Source organism: Saccostrea cucullata, unplaced genomic scaffold (assembly GCF_032062105.1).
Source record: "Saccostrea cucullata isolate Sc308-1 unplaced genomic scaffold, CSIRO_AGI_Scuc_v1 ctg441, whole genome shotgun sequence".
Classification (NCBI taxonomy): domain Eukaryota; kingdom Metazoa; phylum Mollusca; class Bivalvia; order Ostreida; family Ostreidae; genus Saccostrea; species Saccostrea cuccullata.
In genome coordinates this window covers 50,960-77,876 of record NW_026921375.1, presented here as the reverse complement: position 1 = coordinate 77,876, position 26,917 = coordinate 50,960, and the positions used below count along the sequence as shown (strand labels likewise).

General features: G+C 34.0%; 1 protein-coding gene across 2 annotated transcripts; it reads left to right on the top strand.

Moving 5' to 3' along the window:
• The first annotated feature begins 276 nt into the window (after positions 1-276).
• Positions 277-25,946, top strand: LOC134259842 (guanylate cyclase soluble subunit alpha-2-like). Of its 2 annotated transcripts, XM_062742440.1 has the most exons (12): positions 277-659; positions 1,601-1,793; positions 6,737-8,117; positions 12,274-12,344; positions 12,439-12,557; positions 15,385-16,103; positions 16,192-16,371; positions 16,864-17,002; positions 17,208-17,374; positions 20,080-20,223; positions 23,738-23,892; positions 25,529-25,946. In XM_062742440.1, exons 3-12 carry the CDS (start codon positions 7,701-7,703, stop codon positions 25,728-25,730), a joined length of 2,313 nt encoding a protein of 770 aa, XP_062598424.1. In that variant the 5' UTR covers positions 277-659; positions 1,601-1,793; positions 6,737-7,700; the 3' UTR covers positions 25,731-25,946. The 2 variants fall into 2 exon arrangements, with proteins under 2 accessions (XP_062598424.1, XP_062598425.1); XM_062742441.1 differs by lacking the exon at positions 277-659 and having other exon boundaries at positions 1,109-1,793.
• The last annotated feature ends 971 nt before the right edge of the window (positions 25,947-26,917 follow it).

Below are 26,917 nucleotides of genomic sequence, written 5' to 3'. Positions count from 1 at the left end.
AGATTAAATAGACCAACACATCTTCTAAGTCGTAGAAGTGTTTGTAAATTATATAATGTGGCGAAGTGTGTCATGTCTACATTACAAACCCTACATCATTAGCAATCCAAAATAAAAAAAAAACTTTATTTTATTGATTATGCGATGTTCAGCGATTTTTTAAAAACACGGACAGTAGAGTTCCTTACAATTTGTTTGTATGGAGAGCTCTAAAAGAGGCACAGTTTCACCGACACTTCAGAATTTTTCTTCTCGTGCATTCTTTTTTAACAGTTTTGTAAACATAAGGCTTAAAGGGTTTGCCGTTTTGCGATGACACACGATATAGTGTATTTTACTCGAGATCAGTGTAAATACCGCGGACACACAATCCCCCAGCATCTCCCGGCCTGCGATCGGCAAACAAGGTTTTGGCGGAATAGTGACTTTTTCCACGTGACTTACCTGAAAGGTAAACCTAAGGGTCTCCGTAAATCTTCACCCGGAATTTTAACAAGTCCATAAAGCAAATGGAGAACTAATGTTTGTTTTGGGGATTCATGCATTTAGATTCACTACGTTGTATAACCACGAGAATGCATTTCCACATTTTCCACACATACGAATTTAAGATAGGATTTAGAGGGGATGCTGAAATGCTTTCTTAATGATTTTTACAGGTGAGTTGATTCTCTAGTTGCAAAAATTTTACTTTGAAAATTTTTGTATTTATTTATTATCAATTGAGTAAATAATCTTTTAATTTGAGTACATCAAAAGAATTTAAAAAGTGTCGAAATATTAGGACTTCGCAGCAAATTTTATGCAGAAATCTTTCTGTCAAATAAGTTTCTTTTGCTGCGAGTTCTATCCACTGACCAGTAATTGTTTAATCAATTAATCCTATAACACAAGTCATATAATCCATAGTACGTGCAGCGTTTTCTATAGGAATTTCAAGAGCAAAAACAAAACCCATTTTATTGAGATAAAATCTGTCTGTTGGTACAATCAAGCCATAAACGACAAAAATAATCCTCGCTGGTTCCGTCAGTTGGCCAACATCAATCGCCTGCCAGCTTTACTATCAGTACTAACCCCGTACCCACGACATTAACCGTAAACAACACTCGGAACTCTTTTCTTGTTGATTCTGGCCATAAGAATAAAGTCAATCGTAAATTTAAAAAAAGCGACTTCTAGAGAATTAAACAGTACAGAGGACTTGACTGAGGTGATTGGTTGTGGGTGGGGATTAATTTGCTGGTCCCCTTGCCATGTGTCAGGGTGCTTCTGACGCTGTACCAATCTGACAGCTGACGAGATGAAATAATCGAATTTCTTCCTTTTTTATTCCATCATGGTACTTTATAAATTATATTCTGCTCTCTCGGATACTGTTGATAAACCGCAATTCATTTTGTCGGAGTAACAAACTTTGATATTTTAGGTGAATTTTAAATTTAAAGAGAACGAATCTATTTTTTTATGTCTGATTTCCATAAAAGTAATCAAATGGAGTGGAATTTGTCTTTGTTGTTAAGGCTGCACTTTGTTGACATCTGTGAGTGTTAAAATGGTGTCAAGACTGATCGAAAAGTGATACTTTTTTTATCTACAGATTTTCCCTGAGTTTCATCCGGGAGACGTGTTATTAATTGTATTTAATAAGAAGGAAAAGCTCAGGATTTACACGGACAAAGTTTCATTGAGGCCCTAGATAAAAAGTGTGAGAAAGTCATTCAAGTTTGCTACAGAATATTTTACAGTTGGTTGACGTTGCCAGGAAACCAGGAAATGGCTCTCGTTTTATAGTAAGTATTTTAAAAGGAGAGAGAGATTCATAAAAGGTGTTGACTTTGTGAACAATGGAGGATGATCTGTACACAAGTCTTAATTGAAATTCGTATGTCCGCCCATTACGATGTTTACTAGAATAATACAATGTATCCTTCAGAAAGTCCAAAAGTTTAAATTTGGAAATATGTAATATACCCCCAGTTCCTAGACCGTTATTGAAGGCAAGTTAAAGATTATGATACTAATTTACGTGTATGTGTGATAACGTTATACACCATTGGAATGAGTTTGCAAGATTCCTTACAGAGAATTTCATTTCGCAGTCGTTTTCAGTTCGACAAACTCTGGTACTGAATTGGTGTGCCACTTTTCATAAAATTGTATTTTATTAGTTTTCTCTAAAATAAATTCCTTAACATTTTTGCTAGATAATTCCATTTTGATGCGATATAGGATATTTTTTCTGAAATAATTATAACAATATCAATATAAGTATACGTCCCTAGAGCTTTAAAAAAAATCAATTCCAATAACTTTCTTTTTAATAAAACCTTTTCATTAGAATTTAAATTTGAACATTAAGGTTGTTCATTAAGTGTGTCTCCATTTTGCTGTGGAAATCGATATTATATCGCATTATTATTATGGAGGAAAAAAGAGGAGAACAAAGATGTATTTTTAATTAGATTTTTTAAAATTAAATGTTTATTTCCAAGGAGGATCTCGTGTTACTAGTATTGTATGAAGTGTATATGTAATCTTTTTGTTACTTACATGTATATGTATAATATACCTATTATACATATAAATGTACAAGGAAATTTAATAGATACATAACTTAATAATCAATTCAATCCGTGCAGTATCAGTTCAAAATAGAATGACTAAAATTAATCAGTAGACCCAGTGTGAAAATGGAGCTTTGTTTTGTTTTGATTAATATTGCTTCGAGTCTTTGAGGTAGATTGTAGAAGATAAACGACACCATTTCATGACACCAAACGTTATACAAATCTGGATTATTCTGACACTAAAACTGACGATCCCCTGTTTATTATAAACCCAAATCTTAACATTTGATAAATATTTACGATATCTTGTAAACAATAAATTCAATGGCTTGAGACGCCCAGTAAATTGATTGTGAAAATTTAATCTTTGTTAAAAATTAATCATTTTTTTATTCTTATATCTAAATACATGTATAGTTTTTACGTAAATTTTGAAGTTTAAAATTGGTTTGATATTAAAACACATGTAAGCCTGTATATATGTTCTGCAGAAGCAACATCTGTTCTGTACTAATTTTACTGAAACTATAGCTACAAGTATAATAAGATAATTAAATTACGTGTATCGATTAATATGTAGTATTTGATAACAATATTTCTGTAAAAAACAGGATGAAACGGGGAAAAAATCCAGGCTGAGTATTGAATCGATTTTATTTGGCAGAAAAAAAAATGCTGAAAAAGGACAAAATGCATCGTAAAAAATGAAGAACTTTTCTTTATTTTCACCTGCAATGTTTAAACAAATAATGATATTGTTGCACTTAATAGTAATGAACCCTATGATTTTTTCAGCTTTATTTCAGGCTAAGAATCCATTTCTGTCCACGGATTGATCCTCTCAATCAAGCATTAGTCAACAATCAATCAATCAATCAATCAATCAATCAATCAAATCTTGCGTTAGTCATACCCTCAGCATGCACTATGTAGCTATACTGGCTATATAGATAACAGTTTATAGATACGCCAGGAAACACTTTTGAGTTTATTGAAAATGTAGGAACAAGTTGACGAAGGCTCGCGTAATTCTCCGACCTGTTTTCTCAAACAGGCACATCTACCTGGCCATTAAAGGTAGCTTCAATTTCATAAACGACAAGTCATATATAAAAGGGTACTTGCTAATATCAAAGTCAACACACGAAAGACTTTGATGTGCTACTGCTTGTCGTGAGAGGCGTATTTTATGCACAGACAACCATTCTGGACTTTCATAACCAAAATAAATATCTTGAAAGCTTCAATAAAACACCAAAGGCCTTGACTGTGACCCCAGGGTCACCCTACAAAGCACCAAATGTTTTAATAATGCTCGTAGTGTTCAAAATAAAAAAAAGTTATTAGTACTTGAAATGTTCATTTTAGTTTCTTTTCCTGCAAAATTGCCTTCACATTGCTTGCGAAGCTCGGACTTCAAGCACTGGGTGCTTACAAGAATTGGCACTCGAGATCTTGTGTAAAGTTGGCGAGAATCAATTACTTTTTAACGAATATTAAGAATAGGGATTAGTGGTTAGAAAGTACAGATTCTACTTTGATAAACACGATAGTTCTTTAAAACGACCTTCAGGAGTTGACCTTAACTTGCGTAGTAAATGTACCTGTCAGAAAAGATGCAGATCTGTAGCTCGCTAGTCTAAAAAAGTAGGATGGACTAAATGTACCAGAGAGCTTCAGTGCCACTGTATTGAAAAAAAAATATATTTTATTGCTCACAAAAAATTGTGCTGTTTCTCGATAATTTCACATTAAAAGGTGTTTTTGTCTCCCATTATGTCTCTCGATAAGCATGAGCATGTTCAGCTGAGTACGATCGATTGTAAACAAAGACAGGCTACTGAAAAGTTATTTGATGTTTCAGGGTCTTCTACTTTAACGTTTAAAGTCAGCATTTTACAATTTCTTGGATGGCTAAAAATGTTCTGTTAGCGACAAATTGCTGGGTTGTATGTTGACTGAAATTTCTCCATTTTTTTCTTGTATACCATATATAATGATTATGACCTCGAATTAGTCTTTTTATCTGATCAATATACGTTTATAGATCTGTCAGCGGGCGCGACTGGTCGTCATGGGATGCTGACTTCCTCTGCGCACCTGATCCCACCCTTCATGGTCAGGATTCGTATTCATTACTGAATTTATGAATTTGATCATTGTTACTTACTTACTTATCCTCTGCCCCAAGGACGCATGGGGCCGTTAACGGTTTCCGTAATCAATTGTTTTTATGGAAGGAGGCGATTAGCCTCAAGTCCAACCCCCAAATTTATGTATGGGGGTCCATCATAGTAGTTGCTAACGGTCTCCTACTAAATCTGGATTGTAATCAGAGTTTCCTCTCCTGGATGAGTTGCCGACCAAGACTTTCGAACCTCATCTTCCCGTGCGCCCTTGCGAAGTTAGCCTGGGGCCGAAAGGTGCCCAGTATCCGTCTGCTTCCGCGTGGAGGCATCGCATAGGACTTATTGTGGAGAGGCTATGTACTGGCAGGGGAAGACTTACAAACTGCTTCCCTTTTCGCATTGCTGCTAGTCAGCGTCGAGGACTGAAAGCGAGAGGTGACAAGCACACAGACACCAACACCAACACACTAAACGCGTCACACAACATGTAGCAGAGTTGATCACTGTTCATTATCTTCAGTTTCTATTTATCTATTGTATGGTATAAAAAACATCATTTCAGATCTGAAGTGATGTTTTTTTTTATACCACACATTTCCATAGCGTATAATTAAAACAAACTTAGCTACGAAAGGAATCGAACGTAAATTTACGGTAAATGATTAGGAAGTAAAAGTAAAAAAATGTATTAAAGCAACAGAACAAGCTTAATTAGACATTTTGTTTTAAAAGCAAAACACAAAATTGCTCACTGTCGCAAATATGATGTTCGAATGTCTTCAAAAACCCTTTTAGAAGAAATAATTTTAAACGTCTCAATATCTGTTGAAGAAATTGGTTCATTGTGAACTATGGAAAAGTATAATTATAAATAATAAGCAGGTAGATGTAAATATGATCTTAATATCTTTTGAACAGAAATACCACAGTCTACTTAATTTATTATTGATTCATTTACTATAGTGCCTAAATGTTAATCATAGTTTCTCAAGACTATGAGAAGAGACTAGGATAGAACGATCATTGGCATTTATGCCTGCTGTTCAATCCAATTCAGTGAATAAAATATATTTTAAACAAAAAAATATAGTTTCTGAAGACGAACTGTATAAATGTCATGATAGTAAATTAACACGTACTACAAACAGAGAGAAATCGAGGTCGTGTTTGGAATGAGATGTTACATATATCTTATTCAGACAAGAATATGTTTAGATATCTACATTTATAACATAAAAACCTCTAGATTAAATAGCGCTACGTTCCATTAATATTTCTAACGAATTTTTACGTCGTTTTTCATTAAATCAGAGGGGGAAAAGACAAATAAAGAGCATGTGACCGTTTTTGAGCAATAAAGTTGAAATCTTCAAGGAATACTGTAGTGAATAGAATCAAGTTTTAGAAATGAAAAATGCACATCTGAATTTTATGTTGTTTTTTTTCTGACGTTCATTTTAAATATACTGAGTTTTAATTAATACGTATGTTAAATATTTCCAGCTGTTGGTATTCACATGTTATTGACAAGTCGCGAATCTTAACTAGCTACTTTGATTTGTTCTTCCTTATTACTTAATTGTACCTTAGACTATAGGTTACGTGAAAGGACATATGCTCTATTTAACACTCTAGACAGCTTGAGCTTTTATGTAGAACAGAGCCATTTTATTCAATTTAGAAATATAACTTTATTCAAATGCCGGAGAAAACGTTATTAGGTAAGTTTTCTGCACCATGTATTTTACATACATAGTAGATTGAAAATGAACATTCAAATCTTTCACTTTACAAACTGATAATTAATAGATGATAGTTTTAAGAAAACCATAGTTAAGGTAAAAAGTAATTTTCACTAACTTCTAAGATTGCACTGATCGATTGCTGGACTAATGGAGTAGTTAGTGGATAAGGGTGGGGTGGCAGGTACCCCAAACTGCCCGCAGCAGCACTGATAGCTTTAACTCTGTTAGCTCTATTAGATGATAAGTTAATACTTTAGGCATGGTAGGTAGAAACTGGATGAGATTTTTTCAGTAATTTTCTGGAGACCCCAATCAACCATCAAGTAGTCTCCGAGAGACCATTCTAATGGACAGACATATAAGATCCAGTTGAAATAATTATCCAAATCGGAGGTCGACTGAACCCAACAAGAAAAATAAGTATCTTTTTCATTTCTTTCTAATTTTTCCATTATGAATGAAGTAAATATGCAATCAGTGTTGAACTTCACGGGTAAAGAGGACTAATCAACCGTTATTAATAAGAGTAAACACAGCATCAATAGATGGATGTTCAGCAATTTGCTGTTCTTGTTCAGGAAAATGGCTTGATGAAATTGTCCCTATTGAGCAGTTCTCATTTTAAGGCAATGATGAGGTCTTTCAGAATGTGATGCTTCCCCGATCTTTGTAGTTATACAATATGTAAATGCCTTGATTCACGTCCGCGCGTTTCACGGATGAATTTGGCACCATCTTTTAGTTTGTCTTACCAGACAGATATTATCCGGCCGATTTGATACGGAAATGTATTTTACGCTCCGGGATTGGGAAGGCTATTTTGTTTCAAAAAAGGAACTGGAGCTGACATTGTTCGTAAATTACGATGAATGATCTCATTAAGTATAAACCTTCATGTCTTTACTTACAAGAGTCTGGAATCAGAATGATTCCTCTTAATAAGGAAATACCACCACGGCTGCTCCAAAACTACTCTATTGATCCGTGTCTGATGTCCATTGTGTATATCCGGCATTTGACTTTAAATAAATACCCGGACAATCAGCAGAATTCATCAATGATTGGCAATAGGAAATGAGAGATTTGTAAATAAAAATGTCCCTATCAGTGGAGAACGTTTGTTGAGATCACATAAACCTTTCATGGTCCATTTTATTGGTTGTTAAGAGTCTTAACACTCTTGTGTGATTTCGCCCGACGGAGGCACAAACTTTAACCTTGATTTTTATTTTTGTTGCTTTTTTTCTTCTTTCAAAATGGGATGTACCATGAGCTGCCAGGGCCAAGTCCAAAAACTAATCGACGCGGACAGCCCGCCCTGTCCGTTTGCCCTGAAGTACGGCAAGGGCAATTCCGTGGAGCATGGAGATGGAGTAGACCCCCAGGAAAATAACAAACTGGTGACAGAAAACTCCAGAAATAAGTTCTCCAGGGAGGACGAGAAAGAAACATGTGATAACAAATTAGAACAAAATACTGCTGACACTGTCAAACTTACCTGTGGCGGGAACCCCCGGGGGTCGGGCACCTGTGAGTCCCCCAAGAGGAAGACCAGTACCCTGTCCACAGTGTCCACGGCCAGCTCCGTGGGGTCGGAGGACAACGAGCTGTCGGAAAAGAAAGTAGACTTGATCGGACTGATAGAGAGCGTGGGCACACTTCTCCTACCAACAGTGAGTACTAGTTAATTTTTATGATACTAAGTATAGAATTTTTATGAGAATTGTGCTTTTTTTGGTTGTCCCGCGTTAGCATTGCTGTAGATAGAAAAAGCACATTTCAAAAGCACACACAAAGTGAGAAAACGATAAACGCGAATGGTTATTGAATTTTAAAATGAATATGACATTATCACAATTTAAATATTGGAGTCTCTCTATTTGTTCTGTTCGCTCATAAAACATTGTGGAATCGACCCCTGGTCACAAAAATGCCAAATTAATAATTTTCCATTTCACGCGTCTTCAGATGTTCCATCAGTACCATATTTTCAGCTCTAGTTCATTAATAACTAAATACGATTATAATTACCTCATCTTATCTTCATTGAGCTGTTACAGTCCTTATGAAAATAATCGTAATTTATGTTTTAACCGCTCGGCAAATTCACAGATCTCTCCGAGAGTTTATAATGGAATATGAGAAAAAGTATTGTGTAGTTGCCTCGCTGCATAGAACGTTTTTTGATTGCTCATATACATCATTTGTAAATATTGTTCGGTTCAAAACTCTAGAATTCATCAATAATTATATACTTTCTGAAATTTTATTTAGGATTTTGGAACATAGTACATAAAGTGTGTTATAAAATGGTTGTCAACTTCTTGCCATGTAATACATTTCTGTAGAAACTGAATGTACTAGTGTGCATAGCTATATTTAAAAAAAATTATTGAAGTATACATCAGGGCGTACTATGTATCTTTGAAGAACACAGTATCTTTTATGTTGACATATAAAAAGTTACTGCCACAGTTTAAGAGGGTACTTTCACAGTTAAGGTGGTTGCTATCGCAGTTAAGGTGTTTGGTGTCAAAGTTAAGGTGGTTGCTATCGCAGTTAAGGTTGTTGGTGTCACAGTTAAGGTGTTTCGTGTCACAGTTAATGTTGTTGGTGTCACAGTTAAGGTGGTTGGTGTCACAGTTAAGGTTGCTGGTGTCACAGTTAAGGTTATTGGTGTCACAGTTAAGGTAGTTGGTGTTGCCATGAAGGCGGTTGGTGTCACATGGTTGGTGTCACAGACTCACAGTTGAGTTGTTGGTGTCACAGTTAAGGTTGCTGGTGTCACAGTTAAGGTGGTTAGTGTCACAGTTAAGGTGGTTGGTGTCACACTTAAGGTTGTTGGTGTCACAGTAAAGGTGGTTGGTGTCACAGTTAAGGTGGCTGGTGTCACAGTTAAGGTTGTTGGTGTCACAGTTAAGGTGGTTGATGTCACAGTTAAGGTGGTTGGTGTCATACTTAAGGTTGTTGGTGTCACAGTTAAGGTATTAAATGTTGCACATTAAGAGATTACTTTCACAGTTTAGGAGGCTGGTGTCACAATTGAAGAGTTACAGTCACAGTTGAAGAGATTACTGTCACAGTTGAAGAAATAACTGTCACAGTTTTAAAAGGGGTTGTCGCAGATAAAGAGGTACTGTCACAGTGTAGATTTTTTTTTCACTCTCTGGAGGATATTTTCAAATTTTTCTTACAGTTTAGGACGACACTGTCAGGGATAAGAAGGTTACTATTACGGTTTAGAGATTTTTCTTATCCTCTGTAATCTTTTGTGTTTTGATATTGAATTCCAATGAATTACTTTAGCTATTCAAATTCAATCTGATGACTGATCCTCATGTATAATATTCATGACATTATATTCCAGTAAATTTCAGTTCTGAATTTATACCAATCGTGGGTGATGCGAGAAACTTGACATAAGGATCATTAAATGATAATACATGTATATTATGTACTGATTCTTGAGAATTAGAACTAACACCCTGAACGCTGAACAATTTTTAATAAAATTTCAAATTTCCAAGATAAATTTTAATACATTTTTCACATGTTGGCTGAAGTCTAAGACTGCTTCGCGGTCCGTGGACTTGGTCTTGATGTGTTTGTATTGTTAAAAAAATTTATAGTAATCACTAATGCTATAAAATTCACAAATAAGAAAATGGAACAGAAACGGAGTATATTTGTTTCGTTTTTGTCAGTCATTATTATTAGTCACAGATTAAATTATTTTTTTTAATTTAAACAGTGGATAATATATCCATAAAAATTTATTTAATTAGGTTGATGTCATATTATTAGTGGTTAATATATTGCTAGATTAATAGGGAATACATGTATACAGAATTAATGGATGTATACAAAAAAGCACCCAGTAGTGCTACACTATAGTACATTGTATATCATTTGTTGATGCTTCTGTCCAAAGTGGTTTCAATAAAGCTCTATTCCTTCCGGGTTTTTCTGCCAAAAATATACTACAAGTTGTTTCTCCCAAAAGATTAGATTGTTTATTTTTTATGCTGCGAGACTTTTTTCCCTATAATAATGTAACTTGATAAAATACATTGTTAGTTTGTGAAGAATGATATATTTAGAAAATACCCCAGAGAGGGTAATCACCGGTTATATACGTATACTCTATTGGAGATTGGCATAATTAAAGTAAAAGCACTCATCAATACTTTATTTATTTATTGATTAAAATTGACTTTTAAATCAATTTGAAAATTAATAATTCACTCAATTCAGTGCGTGAAAGGCATCAATTAAAGTAGATTCCATCGATTGAACGTTTTCTACTCAGGGTGGCTTAATATGTTAGACTTTCCTATCAACTATGAATGTGTGTTATTTTCATTTGTAATTACATGTACAAGTATGTTTGATTCTAACAGAAAGTTACACCATTCTGTGATTGCAGCTATTCTGATAACACGGAGGCATTACCATCATTACACCTGTATAATTAATGCATTACGGAAATCAATATTACTTTAATACCAAACTGTTCATTGTCTTTCCAACAATGTCTGTTTATCTCCTAGCCAATAAATTATAACATAGATAAAAATCTTGTTTCACCGATGTGGTCTTTAAAATATTGAAGAGGACGAAGTAAACTTTCGCGAGCATTATGCAATTGTTACTAATGGTGTTAACAGAGTCATTAAGGCGGAGAAGATGAACACTTTTCTCTCCTCCAGAAAGATAAGAGCTATCACATGGAGACAATATTTCAGGTGCTCCCTGGCACTTACTCTGGGTTATCTATCAACCAACAAAAACCGATTCCTGCCGAGCGATCCAGTGGGACAATTAAAATCACATTTCTTTAGTTTTGTTCTGAAACGGAAGTTAGAGGTCTTCGCGCGAGGAATGCTTTTAATTTTCATTTAAGTTTTCAGTAAACAATCCTACATATACTGCTTTGCACTAGTCATGTTCTGAAAACCAGGTACTTTCATCACATTTCCTTCTGTAGCATAAAAAAGGTTGTAAGGCAAACAACAATTGATTTTGATGCAAGCATTCATAGTACATTGTATACCACAGACATACTAATGCTACATGCATTTCATGATCGAAAAATAACAAAAAGAAATATTTAATGCAATTTAGTACAAAACCCACTCTTGATACAGAATTCTTATAGCAAATGTAAATACTCGTGATCACACAAGGGAAAATCTTTTGATCTTCGAGGTGCATTCCATTCATTAGACTGTACTGAATGATAGATAGGAAATTCTGAGAAACATATGGCTCTATATAAACACAATCCGGCCCCCTTGTTTATCATATGTCCCAGTTTTGTATACATTACTTCACAGTCTTCCAGACTTTTATTTCAAACTATTATTATTCCTACCAAGAATAACTCGCGAAACCAAAACATTTCAAGAGTAATGTTCGAAGTGTGTTCTTGTAGTTACCAGGCCTTATATTGCGGCAGTGGTTCTCTCCGTGTGTGAGCATTCTATTATTATAAGGCACACACGCAGACATCTTGTAAATGGAGACAGGAACGGCGATATCTTCTTAGAATACAGTAATCGAAAACCTTGTCAAAATACCCCCGACGTAAAGGGCATATAAAAAGTTCTATAGTGCAAAAAGAAATCTTATTTTTAAAAAAATAATTTGGAGCTAATACTGGTCCTTCAAATCTGAAACCATAGTGTAAATGGAATGTCTTAAAGATTATAATGTGATATTTAAATGCAAAAGTAAAATTTCCAGACTGTGCAAAAAAGAAAGATGAAATAAGGCAGTAGGAAACTGTTTAATTAATGAATAATTCTCTTACTCTATATTCCTTTCCAGACTGGGTTTGTTTGTCGAGCTGTACAAATTCTTCTTGCTTCCTGTGACCAGGATATTCTTAATAAAATCAGGTACATTAAGAACAGAAAAATCTACATTTGAACAATAAAAACTTACATAGATCGAAGAGTATACTGAATAAAATTAAGTTGTTTTTTTTTTCAGGGATGGGGCTATTGAAAATGACGTCAAATTCAGTACGGCTTTCAACGAAGAGAACAGACATACGCCACTGGATCAAGACGAACTTCTAAAATTTTCCACCCATGTAGCGAAACTTACGGGTAAAAGTCTTTATAGATTCTTGATTTTGTCATAGAATGACATTACATGTATATAAGTTTTAATAAATATGATATATTCATTCTTTTGAACATAAGCTTATTAAGCAACAATAAAACCTGTGATGTAAAAAACATGGTAGTGTACTTGAATTTTATCACATGCTTACATCCCTTATCCATAGATATCACTTCTGATACAAGTTTTTCATATCTAAAACCCACTCTTTGTATTTCAACGGCTGGTGATATATGCATTTTTAAAAAAAAAAAAATCCAAAACATTTTAATCAAAACAACTAAAACAAAGATAAAGAAAGAAAGAGACTAAAAAATAAACTATATCAGAGGTTTAAGTTTTTCGGAGAATGGGATAGAGAGCACTTAGTTTAAATAACTCTTTTTAAAAAGGGAGATCCTAACTACATTATACTGTTTATATTTGTAATTTCCATTTAAGGTAGTCCGATCCTCAGGTTTATAAAATTAGCAGTTAAGTAATCAGAAATACTCATAAAAGTATCTCTGAATCCACAACGTTATGTAAATTTATCCACAATATTTCTTTAAAGTTAAAAGATTAAAGTTAATCATATTATATAGGGAAAATTGACAAATCTCCAATATTTTTGCAGGAAAAGCGAATTGGAATATCAGCAATGCATTTTCTAATTGCATATTGATCAACAAATATATTTTAGGCCAAAAAACGATAGGTATCCAGGCATTCAGAGAAATTGTCATAATTTTTATACTTATTTGGTATTTTTCGTCTTCCATTTCCGTCATGTATTCTATAATTAATAGTGTAAAAGGCTTTTGTTATCATTGCAAGGCACCACAAATCACTTCTCATTTCAAATCATGGTAATAAGCATTGGTATCTATGGCTTGATTCAAGAAAATCTTATTTCTCTAAAACTGTATTAATTTTTTCCTCCTTTTATAGAGTACAATTGTCAACTTGCATTAGACCCTTTCTAAGACTTCCAAAGACCTTGAATCTTGTAAAGATGCATAAAATGACAATTGTTGCATAAAAAGTTTCATTTTCAAGCTTCATTTTGATACATTTCAAATTAAATATTAATTTTTTGAGTTACCCTTCCTGGCTGAGGATCGGATATCCTTAACTTAGTGCGTTCGGCCAACTTTATTTTGCTTTTATAGTATTGTTATTGCATTGATTGTGTGCGTTGAACATATTGTGTTAATATGGTGTTTGTGAGTTTCAAATATTTTCGAAATTGTTTTTGTTTAAATAGTACCATACATTAAACCATGACAAGCCTCATGTTTGTTTTCCTCCATAGACTCGATAGACTGTAGATTGTCAAACTTCTTTAGAGAAATGGATATTGATGAGAGCATTGCAATTTTGTACATAAAGGCTGTGGAGATAATAACATTTTGATTTAATTTTTCTCTTCCTACGGCATTGGCAGCATAAAACCCATCTTATTGAAAATAATGCGATAAAACAGATATTGTTGGTTGACATAGGTTTAATAACATAGATTGTAAATTTTGATGAGCTCTTTCAATGGCGATTTTAAGACGCTTTTCTCAATATATTTTAAACAAAACATTTATCTTTCCTCTGAGTTATTATGTGTCATGGCAACATCTTTACCGCCGGCTCCAACCAGAAAATATTGAAAAAGAAAATCCCTTCGTGCTGCATATACAGAACTGATTCACTTTATACCCCCCAGCCTTATACATCACTAGATATCATACTCTATAATACAATTCTCCCAACCACATTACAAGATTTGCAGAATCTTAAAAACAAACCAAAAGCCTTTTTTTGATACTTTGTTAACTAATATTATCAACCATCAAGTTCGCTATGGGAATATTTCCGCATTTGATGTTGCTGGGATACTCCGCTGTGGTTGAATTTTTCACCTTGTTTTATTGAATTTGTGGTAGATGTGGTTTGATAGGGACCAAAAAAACCTGAATTGACGGTTAAAAATATTGACTGTGAAGGAAACTTCAATAAACCTATATATGGAGCATTTTTTAATCTTTCTGTGCCGCGTTTCATCACATGCCAATAGGAAATCTGCCTCTGTTAAATAAAAGTCAACCGTTTCGTTTTAACTTTAGGCCCTTTTATTATTAATTTCACCTCTGTCATAGCGTTCGACCATTCAGATTAAAGTGAATTAAGTTTTTGTAACGTCAATATCTATTAGATTATTAACTCATATTCAGCACGTTGAAATGTCAGAAAATGTTGGAAAATATACGTCTGAGAAATTCTCCCACAAGCTTCCATTTCGCTTAATTTTGAATTATCTGTATGAAATGACTATCCCGAGGATCTGGATCGAATGCATAAAACACTCAGCCGATTCTGTAATCATATAAAGATCCTGCATCTTAGTAGAGGCGTCAATGAAGGGGTTATTTATGTGTAAAATGACAAAATATAAACCCTAACGGAACAAAAGCCGGATAATTATCCCCAGAAATCACACAAACTGCTCTCTAATGGGGACTCTGACTTTTGGTACGTCTCGTGAACGCAGACTTTTTTGTCCGGAGAAGAAAGACATTATTCCATCAATCATGTTATATTATAGAATTTTTGTTTCAACACTTAGAGATTAGACGTGTTATGCAAATTTTTATATTCTTCTAAAACGAACATTTTCCAGATGTAGTGTCTGGGAAATTTTTGCACAAGAAGCGTTTTTATTTGTCCAATTTTACTAAAAGGGTGTATATTATTTTATTTTTTTTCCTTTGCACCCTTTTTCCTACTTTGAAAATTAAAATTTATTAAGAAAGACTGATAAAACATTTTACTTTTTGGTAGATACACAGGACGAACAGAGGACGCTCTGCCGACTTGGTGAAGAGTACGCCAAACTCTGTCTGTCGGAGTACCGAAGGTCTCTCAGCGTTTTGGGGAGTAACATGGTGGAATTCTTCAGCAACCTGGATGGGTTTCACGACCATATTCTCAAGTCTTCCAAATTCAACGCGCAACGACCGCCATCTTTTCGATGTGAAAATAGTCCCAACCATGTGACTTTACATATATACACGGAGAGATCTAAAATGTTGGATTACTACGCGGGTATTGTTAAATATGTATCAAATTCAATGTTCAATTTGGATGTTCAAATCACTGTACATCCGAACGAAACAAAAACTTCCTTACACCATATCATAAAAGTACAAACCTCTGTAAAAACATGCTCCAAAAAGTGCGCGTGCTGTAAGATTTGTTCACATCAATCCGCTTACTCGGAAAATCCAGAAGATCTAAGGATTGGTTTTGACACTTTTTGTGAAACATTCCCTTTTCATCTGATTATGAATAGAAACCTTGAAATAAGTCAGCTTGGAACGGCATTAATGAAGATTGTTCGTTCTGATGAGGAGTCTAAAGACCCAAGCTTTACCAAGTATTTTAAGGTTATCCGACCGGAGATCAAACAGCTCACTTTTTCTGCGTTGTTGTCAAGGGTCAACTTTGCTTTTCTCCTGAAGACCAGGATGCGCTCTAACGACAACTTATCTCTCAACGAGGTACGTCTTCGCTGATTTCTCAAGAACCATGTTACTGGTATTATATGTTTTGTGCATGCCCTGGTGATATATACCTTTGACATTTCAGGGAACAATGCTAAAAGGGCAACTGATATTCCTCCCAGAATCCGATTCCTTAATGTTTTTAGGATCCCCAAGTATAGAGAAGTTAGACGAACTCATCTCTAAAGGTCTCTACATATCAGATGTCCCAATCCATGACGCAACTCGTGACGTCATTCTAGTAGGAGAACAAACCAAAGCACAGGTACCGATACATGTTGGAGTTTCTACAAATAGTAATTTCTGTTCACCCTGAATCAAGTGTCACACATTAATTAAACAGAGCAAGGGAAGTTGTCTGAGTTGCATGATATAGATTCCATTGATTACAAAGCTATCTTCGATTCTCTTTGGTAATGGAATTGAAATAACACCAGAACTGTTATTAATGTAAATTTAGTAATGATTGAAGAAGAAATTTAATTACAAGTACAAAATGAGAGCTTGTTTCCTAATTTGTGTAAGCATGAACAGAGAACTGAATATTTTATATTTAATTACAAATAAATTGAAATCAATCCTATTTAAACAAGTAATAATTTCAAACATAATACAAGTATTGACATCTAGTTTGCTCTTCAGCTTTTTTAATCCAGATAAATGTGCGTTGCAAATTTACATTACAAAAAGGAAAATGGATTTTATTTAATTGAGAAAAATACATGAGAAAGACTTGTTTTGAATTTGATATCGACAGGATGGATTGACGAAAAGAATGGAACAGATAAAGAAGAGCATTTTGGAAGGAAGTGAAGCAGTCAATATTGAAAAACAGAAAAACGTGGAGCTTTTAAACATGATCTTCCCCGAAGCTATAGCCATGAAACTTTGGAGAGGTAAATACTGACCCAAAAAAAACATGTTAAGATTCCTATTGGTAATAATTTATTTCACGTCTAATTAATTTATTTTGATATATTGCATAAATTTTAGAGAAGGTTTCTGTTAAAATAAATGACATTAATTATGGGATCTACATGTGGTATTGTTTTTGTCTCATCCATTTAATCTAAATGAGTCATTTTTCTGTATTATTTTAAGGAGAACCAATACAGCCGACCAAAGTTGATGACGTCACTATGTTATTTAGTGACATAGTAGGATTTACCGCCATTTGTGCGACCTGTACCCCCATGATGGTTGTCAACATGTTGAACTCTCTTTATACCCAGTTTGATCACTACTGTGGAATGCTAGATGTTTACAAGGTATTGTTTCAAAGCTTCTTTTGAATGTGAGATTTCTGAAGAATAACACAAATTGTAGTTTGTTTAGAAACACCTGCTACCCAAGTGTGTCGTATACATCGTCTGTCTTGCAGTATGGTGCTTCCAAAAAAGTGTTCGTCCGCTTAATTAGATTTATTGTTCCTGATAGATTGCGTTGGTGATTGATTTGCCTGTGTTTTAACACCATGCAGCTGCTAATAGACAATGCTGACAATTTGTGAAAGTGTTAAGAAAGCTCTCGGGTTAAAGGAAAAATATTACTTGCTGTTCTCCTAATTATAAGGAAATGGGATGGCTGTTAGATTAATATCTGAAATGAAAGGGATAACTTTCTGCCGAGTATACATTATTATAAAATCTTGACAACCCAATCATATCAGCTCTAAGAATACTTGAAAACTGATTAAAGGACTGCTCCTTTTTAATGAAGAAAAGGATGGAAAAAATTGCCTTAGTAACTCGATCAGACTGAAGATACAGTGCAAATTATGGACCAGCAGACGATACGTAGTCGCCATATTTATAAAGGCATCATTCAGCCTTTTAGTTTCCTAAATATTATTAAGATTCTTTTGAAAATATACATCTGGTAGAAGAATAACTGTTTGAAACTCGATGAAAGTGAATCATATAATGACTTCACATGAACTTGTTTGTATATAGGGCACCCCTATCTATTCTTACCTCTAGGTACCTTACTCAATTTCAGACACCCCCACTTCCAACTTATTTTTTTTAATTCACCAATCATTAATCAATCCATAAAAAACATATTTCGCTTCGAAGTGTTACACGGGATACATTAACTTCCGGTGAAAGTTTAAATGTACGATAAAACCGGAACCTTTGAAATGAATTTGAGCCTGGCGGTCTCTAGTCTGGTCCCCTTGCTTATCATTGCCAATGCAGTGCCTCTGAGTACATAACAGGAACAGAAAACCAGGCTAGATTGCCTAGAGAATTATACAACACTATCCATCTAACCGGAAGTTAATGTATCTCGTTTAATTAAGTCTTTAAATTCTTTTGTCATTTTACTTAATTTCTGAGTACAAAAGCTTATTTTTACGCATCTGTTAATTCTAGAAAGAACTTTTAATCTCAGAAAAAACATTTATCTCCATGACTTAGCTATGACGTCGAGCACAACCGCTCAAAAATGACGTCGCAGCTAATGACACTGTAGGGGCAAAAGAAATCAATATATTATAGTTGAATATAGAATTCATTCCACTGGTGGGACCTGATTATTTTAGTATTTTGAACTATTTTCAAACGTGCATCGCACTCCTGAAATTAATAATCCTGTCCCACGAGTCAAATGAATTCCATATTCAACTACAAAACATTGGATACCCTTTATTTTTCTGGACTTTGTATATGCCATCTTCTAAATAATATTAACCGATTTCATATAGCGCCGATCAGTAGACTTTTGGTCTTAATAATATTTGATACGAGTGGATATAATGGGGAAATTGGAAAGATAAGGTAATGTTGAGTAGGTATCAGGAATGGTTTATGGCCTTCCGGAGAGAAAAAAAGCAGACGACAATTGTTACCGATGAGAGACTGTAAGGCCATAACTGGACGGGATGAATTCATTCGCCGGAAACCGTATATTTACCAGTATTTGATTTTACATATTAAATAAAGAATCCTATGTAATGGATACAAATGCCGATCGAAACGATCGGACAAGATATTATAACTGGTTGATGTGATTTGGTCGCCATGTTAGTGACGTCCAGTATATGTCATATCAGTTAGCCAGTATGTGATTTTTCTGTGATTTATGATTCGCTTTGCTCGGGGTTGCAGAAGAGACGATTTTAAACGAAAACAATGTTTAAAATGACGGACTTTGATATAAAGACGGGATTGCTTAATTTTTCTTTCGATTCAAATGACTTTATTGATGTTCTTAGTGTTATCATGGTTATTGTAATCAATTTAGGGAATGTAGACAAATTAGCTACGTGTTGAAGTGTTTTTAATCATAAACATTCAAGTATCTTAATTCAATGCTAATTTATTTCTAGTTCAAAATAAGTTGCTGATTTAGAAAACAATTGATTATTGTTATTAAAAATGAAGACAATATAGGATTGTCCTCGATTCTATATACCAATTCTTTTGTACGATTTTCTATTCACGTACAGCTTTTCAAACAGGATGAGGGTGTATTCTTGCAAAATACGGAAAATATACTTAATGCAGATTAATTTCTCTGACAAACAAAGGTTTGACTGATTATTTCAGCCAAATCCCCAAAGAAATACAAAGGCTGAAAAGTTAAAGCATAGAACCTAGAGAAAAGCTTGCACTCAAGTTCATACCTAAAGAAATGCAGTTTCTATAGTAGATAATTAAATTGTAGACCTTGAAGAAATTCCAGGCCTGTAACAGATGTTCTTGAAATACAAAGTCTGTAGCAGATAATTAAAGTTAGATGAAGTGTAAGATATTACCAGACCTAAAAGACATGCCAAGCCTCTGAATTACAAATGATTTAATAGTATTGTACAGCTTGAAGAAATGCAATGCCCGAATCGACTAAGTATAGACCTTGATACATGATCTACTTTTTACTTGATATTGGCCTTATTTAAGATAATTATAGTGTCTAGCCATAATAAAATACAATATTATATCATCATCTTAAAATTAAGTTATTGTTTTAGGTAGAAACAATAGGAGATGCCTATTGTGTCGCAGGCGGATTACACCGGAAGTCCAGCTACCATGCGCAGCAGATTGCGTGGATGGCATTGAAAATGATGGAAACTGCAAAAAATGAGCTGTCCCATGACGGGAACGTTATAAGGGTCAGTATCTTCTATTGCATATCTACATATTCAAGAATTATAAAAAAAAGATATAAGTCATTTAGACAACAGACAACAGTTTATTTCTAATCAGGGGCTTACAAAGAGACAATGTAAGGGTTATAATTGTAGACTAATCAATCACTGAGATAAAATACATCAAGTAAAATACTTGATCATTAATTAGTAGAGGCACTTAAGAAGTTGAAGTATCAATATTCTTGAAAAATCCAGATTTTTAAAAAATAATTATTGAATTATAAGATATATTAAAATTTACTGTGCTTCGTTTAGAAGTTCTGAAACTTATTCTGTGCAATTCATAGCTGAGAATGAATCAAAGCCATTTCTCCCCAAAATTCATTGCTTTTTAATTGCAATATATCAGAGGAAAACCATTTATCTTTTTTCTTTTAACTTTATGATCCTTTTTTCCATAACAGCAATGAGAGTTGTGAATTGTTTTCTACTTACCGACAGAAAATGTAAAAAGGAGAGACGTTCAGATTCTAATATTTGTTCCTTTGATACATTTATTGCATTTTCTGGTTGGTTGATTTCAATAATTTTTAATGATTTAAAATTCTGATATCTGTTGTTATCCCGAAGGGATGTAACCATTGGCGATATTTAAATTAGTATGGTGTATCACATATACAGGCTTTTTATAGCCACATTCAGTTCAAAACGGACAGCAAAACCTTTGTAAGAGTTTCAGTAAAAGAAAACAAGATGTGTTCAAGGGAAAAAAATAGTTACCCATAGAAAGTCTCAATGGATAACTGGTAAATGTGAAAGCCAAAAACATCAACCTTTTAAAAGTTATATACATAGTTAATGTTTTCTAAAATTGGGTCAAACTCAAAGGTCAAATGTTCAAAGAAATGGTACGCAGGGTAAGTCCTTATCATAATTTGTACACCTTGTTCAAACTGTCCAAATGTTACAGCGATTGTTCAAGTTTTTCAAAAGTAACTCAAACTCCAAGGTCAGAAAGGTCTAATAATTGATATCCAAAGGAAAGCCTTGTCACAAGGAATAAACCTATGGAGTTTGAAGGCCTGGTACTGACTGTTTAAAAGTAATGGCCAAGGTTAAAGTTTTATTAAAAAAAGATTGAAACCCCCAGATCAAAGTCAAAAAATATACATCCAAGGAAAGACCTTGTCCAACTAAATATACTTATATGAAATAAATACTGAGTATGAAAGCCCAAGCATCAACTGTTCAAAAATCATGGGCAAGGTTAAAGTAGGGTTAACCTTTGGAAAACATTGGGCAAAACTCTGTTGTCAAGGTGAAGAGGTCATATATGTTTATACCCAAAGAAAGGGTGAGTCACAAGGAATTAAACAATAATGAAAGTCATAGCTCCAACCAATCAAAAGTTACAGACAGTATTAAAGTTTTTGCGGATAAACAGCTATACAGACAGAGACGGACAGGGCAAAAACTATACCCCCCAGTCTTTGATGACAGGGGCATAAAAATGAATTCGATTAGTTTGATTGTCACAGTGGATACTATAGAGTAAAAGACTTTAAAAAGTTTCTTTTGTCTGTATATAAAAGGGTTGCATGATTCGCCATACTGTAAAAACAAGGCTTTGGATATTACGTTTTGTGAATTTCAATTAAGAAAACCCCTTGAAAATTGGTATTCTAATAGCATCACTTCTTATTTTGCATTCTCCATGTCTAAAACTCACTGACATTAATATTTTTCCAGTCTATATAAGATATAGGAAGCGAAAAAAAGGAAAAGAAGTAAACCCACTTCTCTCTGATTTAAGGCTATCACCCGCTCGTTAGACAAATTCTTCATACAGGATGCTTGTTAAGCCCTCATCAGAAAAAGATATCATTAGAAGTATAATATCCCATTAAAAGTCAATAACAATATTGGCGTGTACAAGTGGTACAGGGGAAACCTCTCCGCGTTAGCGAGCTGCATCTTTAGCGCAGACGTGAAAAATTCTTCAGCTTTTTGTCATCTCTGCACAGACAAAAAAGTGATTCCTATAATCTATATAGCCTGTACAGCAGATGTCTAGGTATCAAACAAGATGTATGCCTCTGTTTATACCGTCAGCTCTTTATCTCTTTTAAATATGCACTTTTTGCGGAATTCTCGGATAGGAGAAGAGCGTCTCTAATATTTCAAAGCTGATTTTAAGGCTTTACTGAAATACCAAAATATATACCTCCCGCGGCTTCCGTGGAATGATCTGTGATGGTAAAGCCCGGAATTGTGTAAGATGTCTCATCCCAAGTCTGTTAGAACTAATCCACATCAGACCGGTATTCAGGTCAGGTCAGCAATTAAAATGGCAACAGCAACTTCTAAGACATTATTCAAAGTACATCAATTGAAGGGTATAGGAATTACCAGATTTAAAAAAAAATACTTCTTGTTGAAATGGCATCATAATTTTCTGTTTCCCACTTCTTAAATGCTTAGCAACAAAATTAAAGCCAATATTATGCAACTTTACAAAGTTCGAGGCATTTAGCAAAGCTAAATTTGCAGTGTATTGTCCATTATAATGCTCTTTACATAAGATTTTTTTCCCGGAAGCAAAATGCCCATAAAATTTTCTTCTCGTGTTCCTGAGGTAGAAAGATTTAGGGCTGCGATCTTACAACACGTGCGAAAAGTAATCATCGGAAGGAATTTATTGAGCGTTTGTGCATTGATGAGCAAACTTGTGATTGTAGTAAAGCATGTTCCTGCCATAGGAATCGTAGAACTGTCGTTCTCTTCGGAGCAAGGACGATTTAGCACAGCAAAAACTAGTTAGACCTTGATTGTTACCTTCAAGTGTTACAAATTTAAGCGACATGCTTTACAGATAAGACAGAAGTTTTTCCGAGATTTGATACAAATAATTAGACAACTATTCAGTTGTTTGGTGTTTGATGAGTGATATCTTCGTCAGGTTGAAGAATTCTAAACAGATGACTGATGGCACTCGCTGCGAAGCACACAATATATTAAAGGCGTTTTACAGAGAATTTCATTTTAACAAATATTTTCATCCTATATTATCCAAAAAACAGACGCTTCAAGCCCTCAATTAGATAAAGTGACATGCTTTCTAAAAATACAATGTTAATCTGATACACCTTGTGAACTCTCTACTCCTGATATCAAATTGATTCTACTTGTTACACTGCGAAGCTAAAAGCCTTAGATTTTGAGTGTTTTTGAAAAGGTGCTTTACAACAAAATATATTAATTTAAAAGGCCTAGATGGTAATGGCCATTCTAGACCATAAAAACCTCCTGAAAAAGAAGAGCTCTTGATACAAATATAGGAAAAGTTTGTTGGTTTGTTATTGTTGTTGGTTTTTGAACTAAATTATAGATTATGGTTAGAAAATCATGCATTCATCATTCATATTTTAAGTTTGAATTGCTGAAATTGCTTTGTTGGATACCCAGATTCTATAAATATAATTAATTTGTACTTGTAACATAAACTTTCACCAGTCTGTGTTTTCTCTCCACACAGATGAGAATAGGGATCCACACCGGGTCTGTCTTGGCCGGAGTGGTGGGTGCGCGCATGCCTAGATACTGCTTATTCGGTAACAACGTGAACCTCGCCAATAAGTTTGAATCCGGAAGTGAACCTACACGGATCAACATTAGTCCAACAACGTACAGGTGAGAACACACAGCAAGCTCATTACTTTTATTGTATGATTGAAGGATTCCCAGCTCCTTGATAAGCTGATGTCTAATATTCCTGAACATGAACTGTGTGGAAGATGAGATACACTCACTGATTGAATGTCCATTATATAAGCATGATAGAGATGACTTTTTTAATATTATTGCCAGTAATAAAAATTTCTATACTTTAACAAATATAGAAATATTTTTATGGATTATGTCTAATGAAGATGACATGTTGCTTATCAAGCTGGGTAATTTTTTAATCAATATCTTTAAAATAAGAAATAGCAAATTATGCAATGTTAAACAAAGAAACAAATAAATACAAAAGAAATATATAAAATACTTTAAACAAACTTTTATTTACAGATATTGATTATGTATGTTGTAATCCCCAACTGCTGTAACATCATTTATCTTTTTTAGTTACTGTGAAATGAAATTTGGTATTAATAAATCTACATCTCCAGTAATTAAGAATTGTTAACTTGGCTAAATTTTCAAAATTTCTACATCTCAGAGTTTAAATTTGCAATTATATCTCACAAATTGAATTCACCTCTGTCGTCTTAAAACATGCATATTGTACCTGCATATCAAGAGCTATTAAAGCATGGCCGATCTTTGGGTATTAAAATGTCAGGGATTGGATATAATTTTTATAAACCGTCTTTGTTTTATGAGACGGACAGGGCTGACATACAGTGATATTTTTCTTTATTTCAAATTTAAAAGTTAAGGCAGCACCTCACTTTATGATTTCTATCGTAAGCAGACATGATTCGTATACAGCAATATGTCGGTGTTTCGTGACATTACGAGGTGTCAAACACAATCAGACTCGGTAGAACTAGAGTCTCAAAGAAACATGGAAATCATGGGAATTTTTATCAAAACGAAACAAACTATTTCCTTTATGCCTCAGAGCAATTTATAAAGCAAGATAGGAAAAGATTTTTGAAATAAAAAAAGGTAAATCGATTGTATGATGTTTTGTTCATTTGAAATTCCCGACAATTGTATTTTCTAGAGCACCACTGCAAATTAAATGTACTACAATGAAATAAAACAGCACATACTTGAAGTTAACACCTAATGTGTTTGATTTACTTTTATGTAATCTAATGCGTCTGATTAGTATCGAAAATATGCACAATTTATCGATATTTATACTGAATTGACGACGGATTTTCCGTTCTTTCCCGATCATGACAAGGAGTACACAGCGGGTGTGACCGATCGGCAGGGGATGCTCACTCCTCCATGGCTTCTGATCCCACCTCTGATGTTTTGGAGGTCCGTGTTTGCTCTGTTCCTGTTTTGTATTGTTTTATGGACTTTTGATCTTGAATACTGTTCGTTATCTTCATATATTTCATTCTGACACTTTTTAGAAAACATAGGTCTGTTGTTTAAGGTCAAAGAAGAAATAGCGGATCAAATTGTCTCTTGACCTATTACATATAGTAGTACTTTACCGTATTGCATTCAGAAGTACCTTTGGTAAGATCAGTCTCCTTTTTGTCATTAGTCTCATGAATGTTTGTGTGGTGCATCATATAAAATATACACATTAAAATGGAAGAGACTTATCACCTTTTATCATTTTCTTTTACCTTTGTAGATGCTTACAAGCGACAGAGGGTTTTATATATACACCAAGAACCAAAGAGGATCTACCATCTGGATTTCCACCGGAAATAGACGGTGTATGTTATTTTCTGGATGGGTATGAACACCCCAATTTCGCAGGATGTGACGACACTGAATTTGATCATATTGATTTTGCATTGCAAGAGTTGAGTATTTCAAAGGAAGTGACGTAATCATGATGAAATTCGATGTGAAGGAGAAATGCCGTCCGATTCTGTACACAAGTGTATTGATTACTCATTTATATTATAATGTAGGTTGTATAGTTCTCTGTTATTAACTTATCTGTTAACTTTTTAAATATTAGTTTTGTTGGATTTGTATGTCATGCAGATGCGTTTTATCCATTTTGTATCTTTAATGTTTTTTATTATTAAAAAATAACCATTTCACAAACATTTTTCTTTTAATATAAGATTTAATTAAAAAAATCAGGCATTAACAAAAATTCTCATTTACATTATCGATAACGTAAGTACATACGCGTCGGACCATTTGGCGTCCAGTTTTACGTTACACTACCACCCAGAATAACTGGAGATTTACGATAGATCCGGGAGTCCATAAAATCTAGTAAAACCGTGTTTACGATGCTGAAAAGTAATTACTACTAGTTAAACTCAAAAATTGACACGAGTAACGTGTGATGTCATATTTTAAAATAATGTATTTCTAATTTTCATTTTTGCATCTTACAATAACTAAGTATGCCTTTTAAGTTCTATATTTGTTTGCATTTTCGAATATAATAATTCTAAGATCAGCATAACCGTTATGATGAGTTGCAGACTGCACCTTATGTCAATAGAATGCGGGATTAATTCTATTTTCCATTATACATATTTTTTTTACTTTGATATCTGCAAGATAAGAGTATATAAATATTAGCACTGAAGAGAGGTATCTCAGCTGTTTATATCAAACAACAGTTGGTTAAAATTTTAATATTTTGTTCTCACAATTACCTATATTAACATTCCGTAGTTTTACCTATGATAAAACTATTCTTCAAAATCCTGAGCTTCATTTCACTATGTTTGCACGGTGTCTCTCAGGTTTGCTGATTGTCTAAATATACACATATGACACAGAGCTGTTGCAAAAAGGTTAACATCTTCGGGGATATACATGTATGTAGTGTTCATGAAGCTCATTCGGGGATGCTTGCGGGAAAAAAAGTTGCGTACTATAATGTTACATTTCGTATACTACGATTTTCATAGATGATCTCTTTTCGAGAAGCAAGTAATGATTAATTTTTTTAAAAAGTGTAGACGACAAAGGAATAGGAATACAAATATTTTGGGAAGAACAATTCGTCCTACTGACAATTTTAAATTTTAAAATACATTTGCAATGA

Coding starts and splice junctions, on each gene's coding strand:
- LOC134259842 (XM_062742440.1), top strand. CDS start 7,701: ATGGGATGTACCATGAGCTGCCAGGGCCAAGTCCAAAAACTAATCGAC. Junction 17,375..20,079: donor GAATGCTAGATGTTTACAAG/GTATTGTTTCAA, acceptor TTATTGTTTTAG/GTAGAAACAATAGGAGATGC. Junction 23,893..25,528: donor ATTAGTCCAACAACGTACAG/GTGAGAACACAC, acceptor TTACCTTTGTAG/ATGCTTACAAGCGACAGAGG.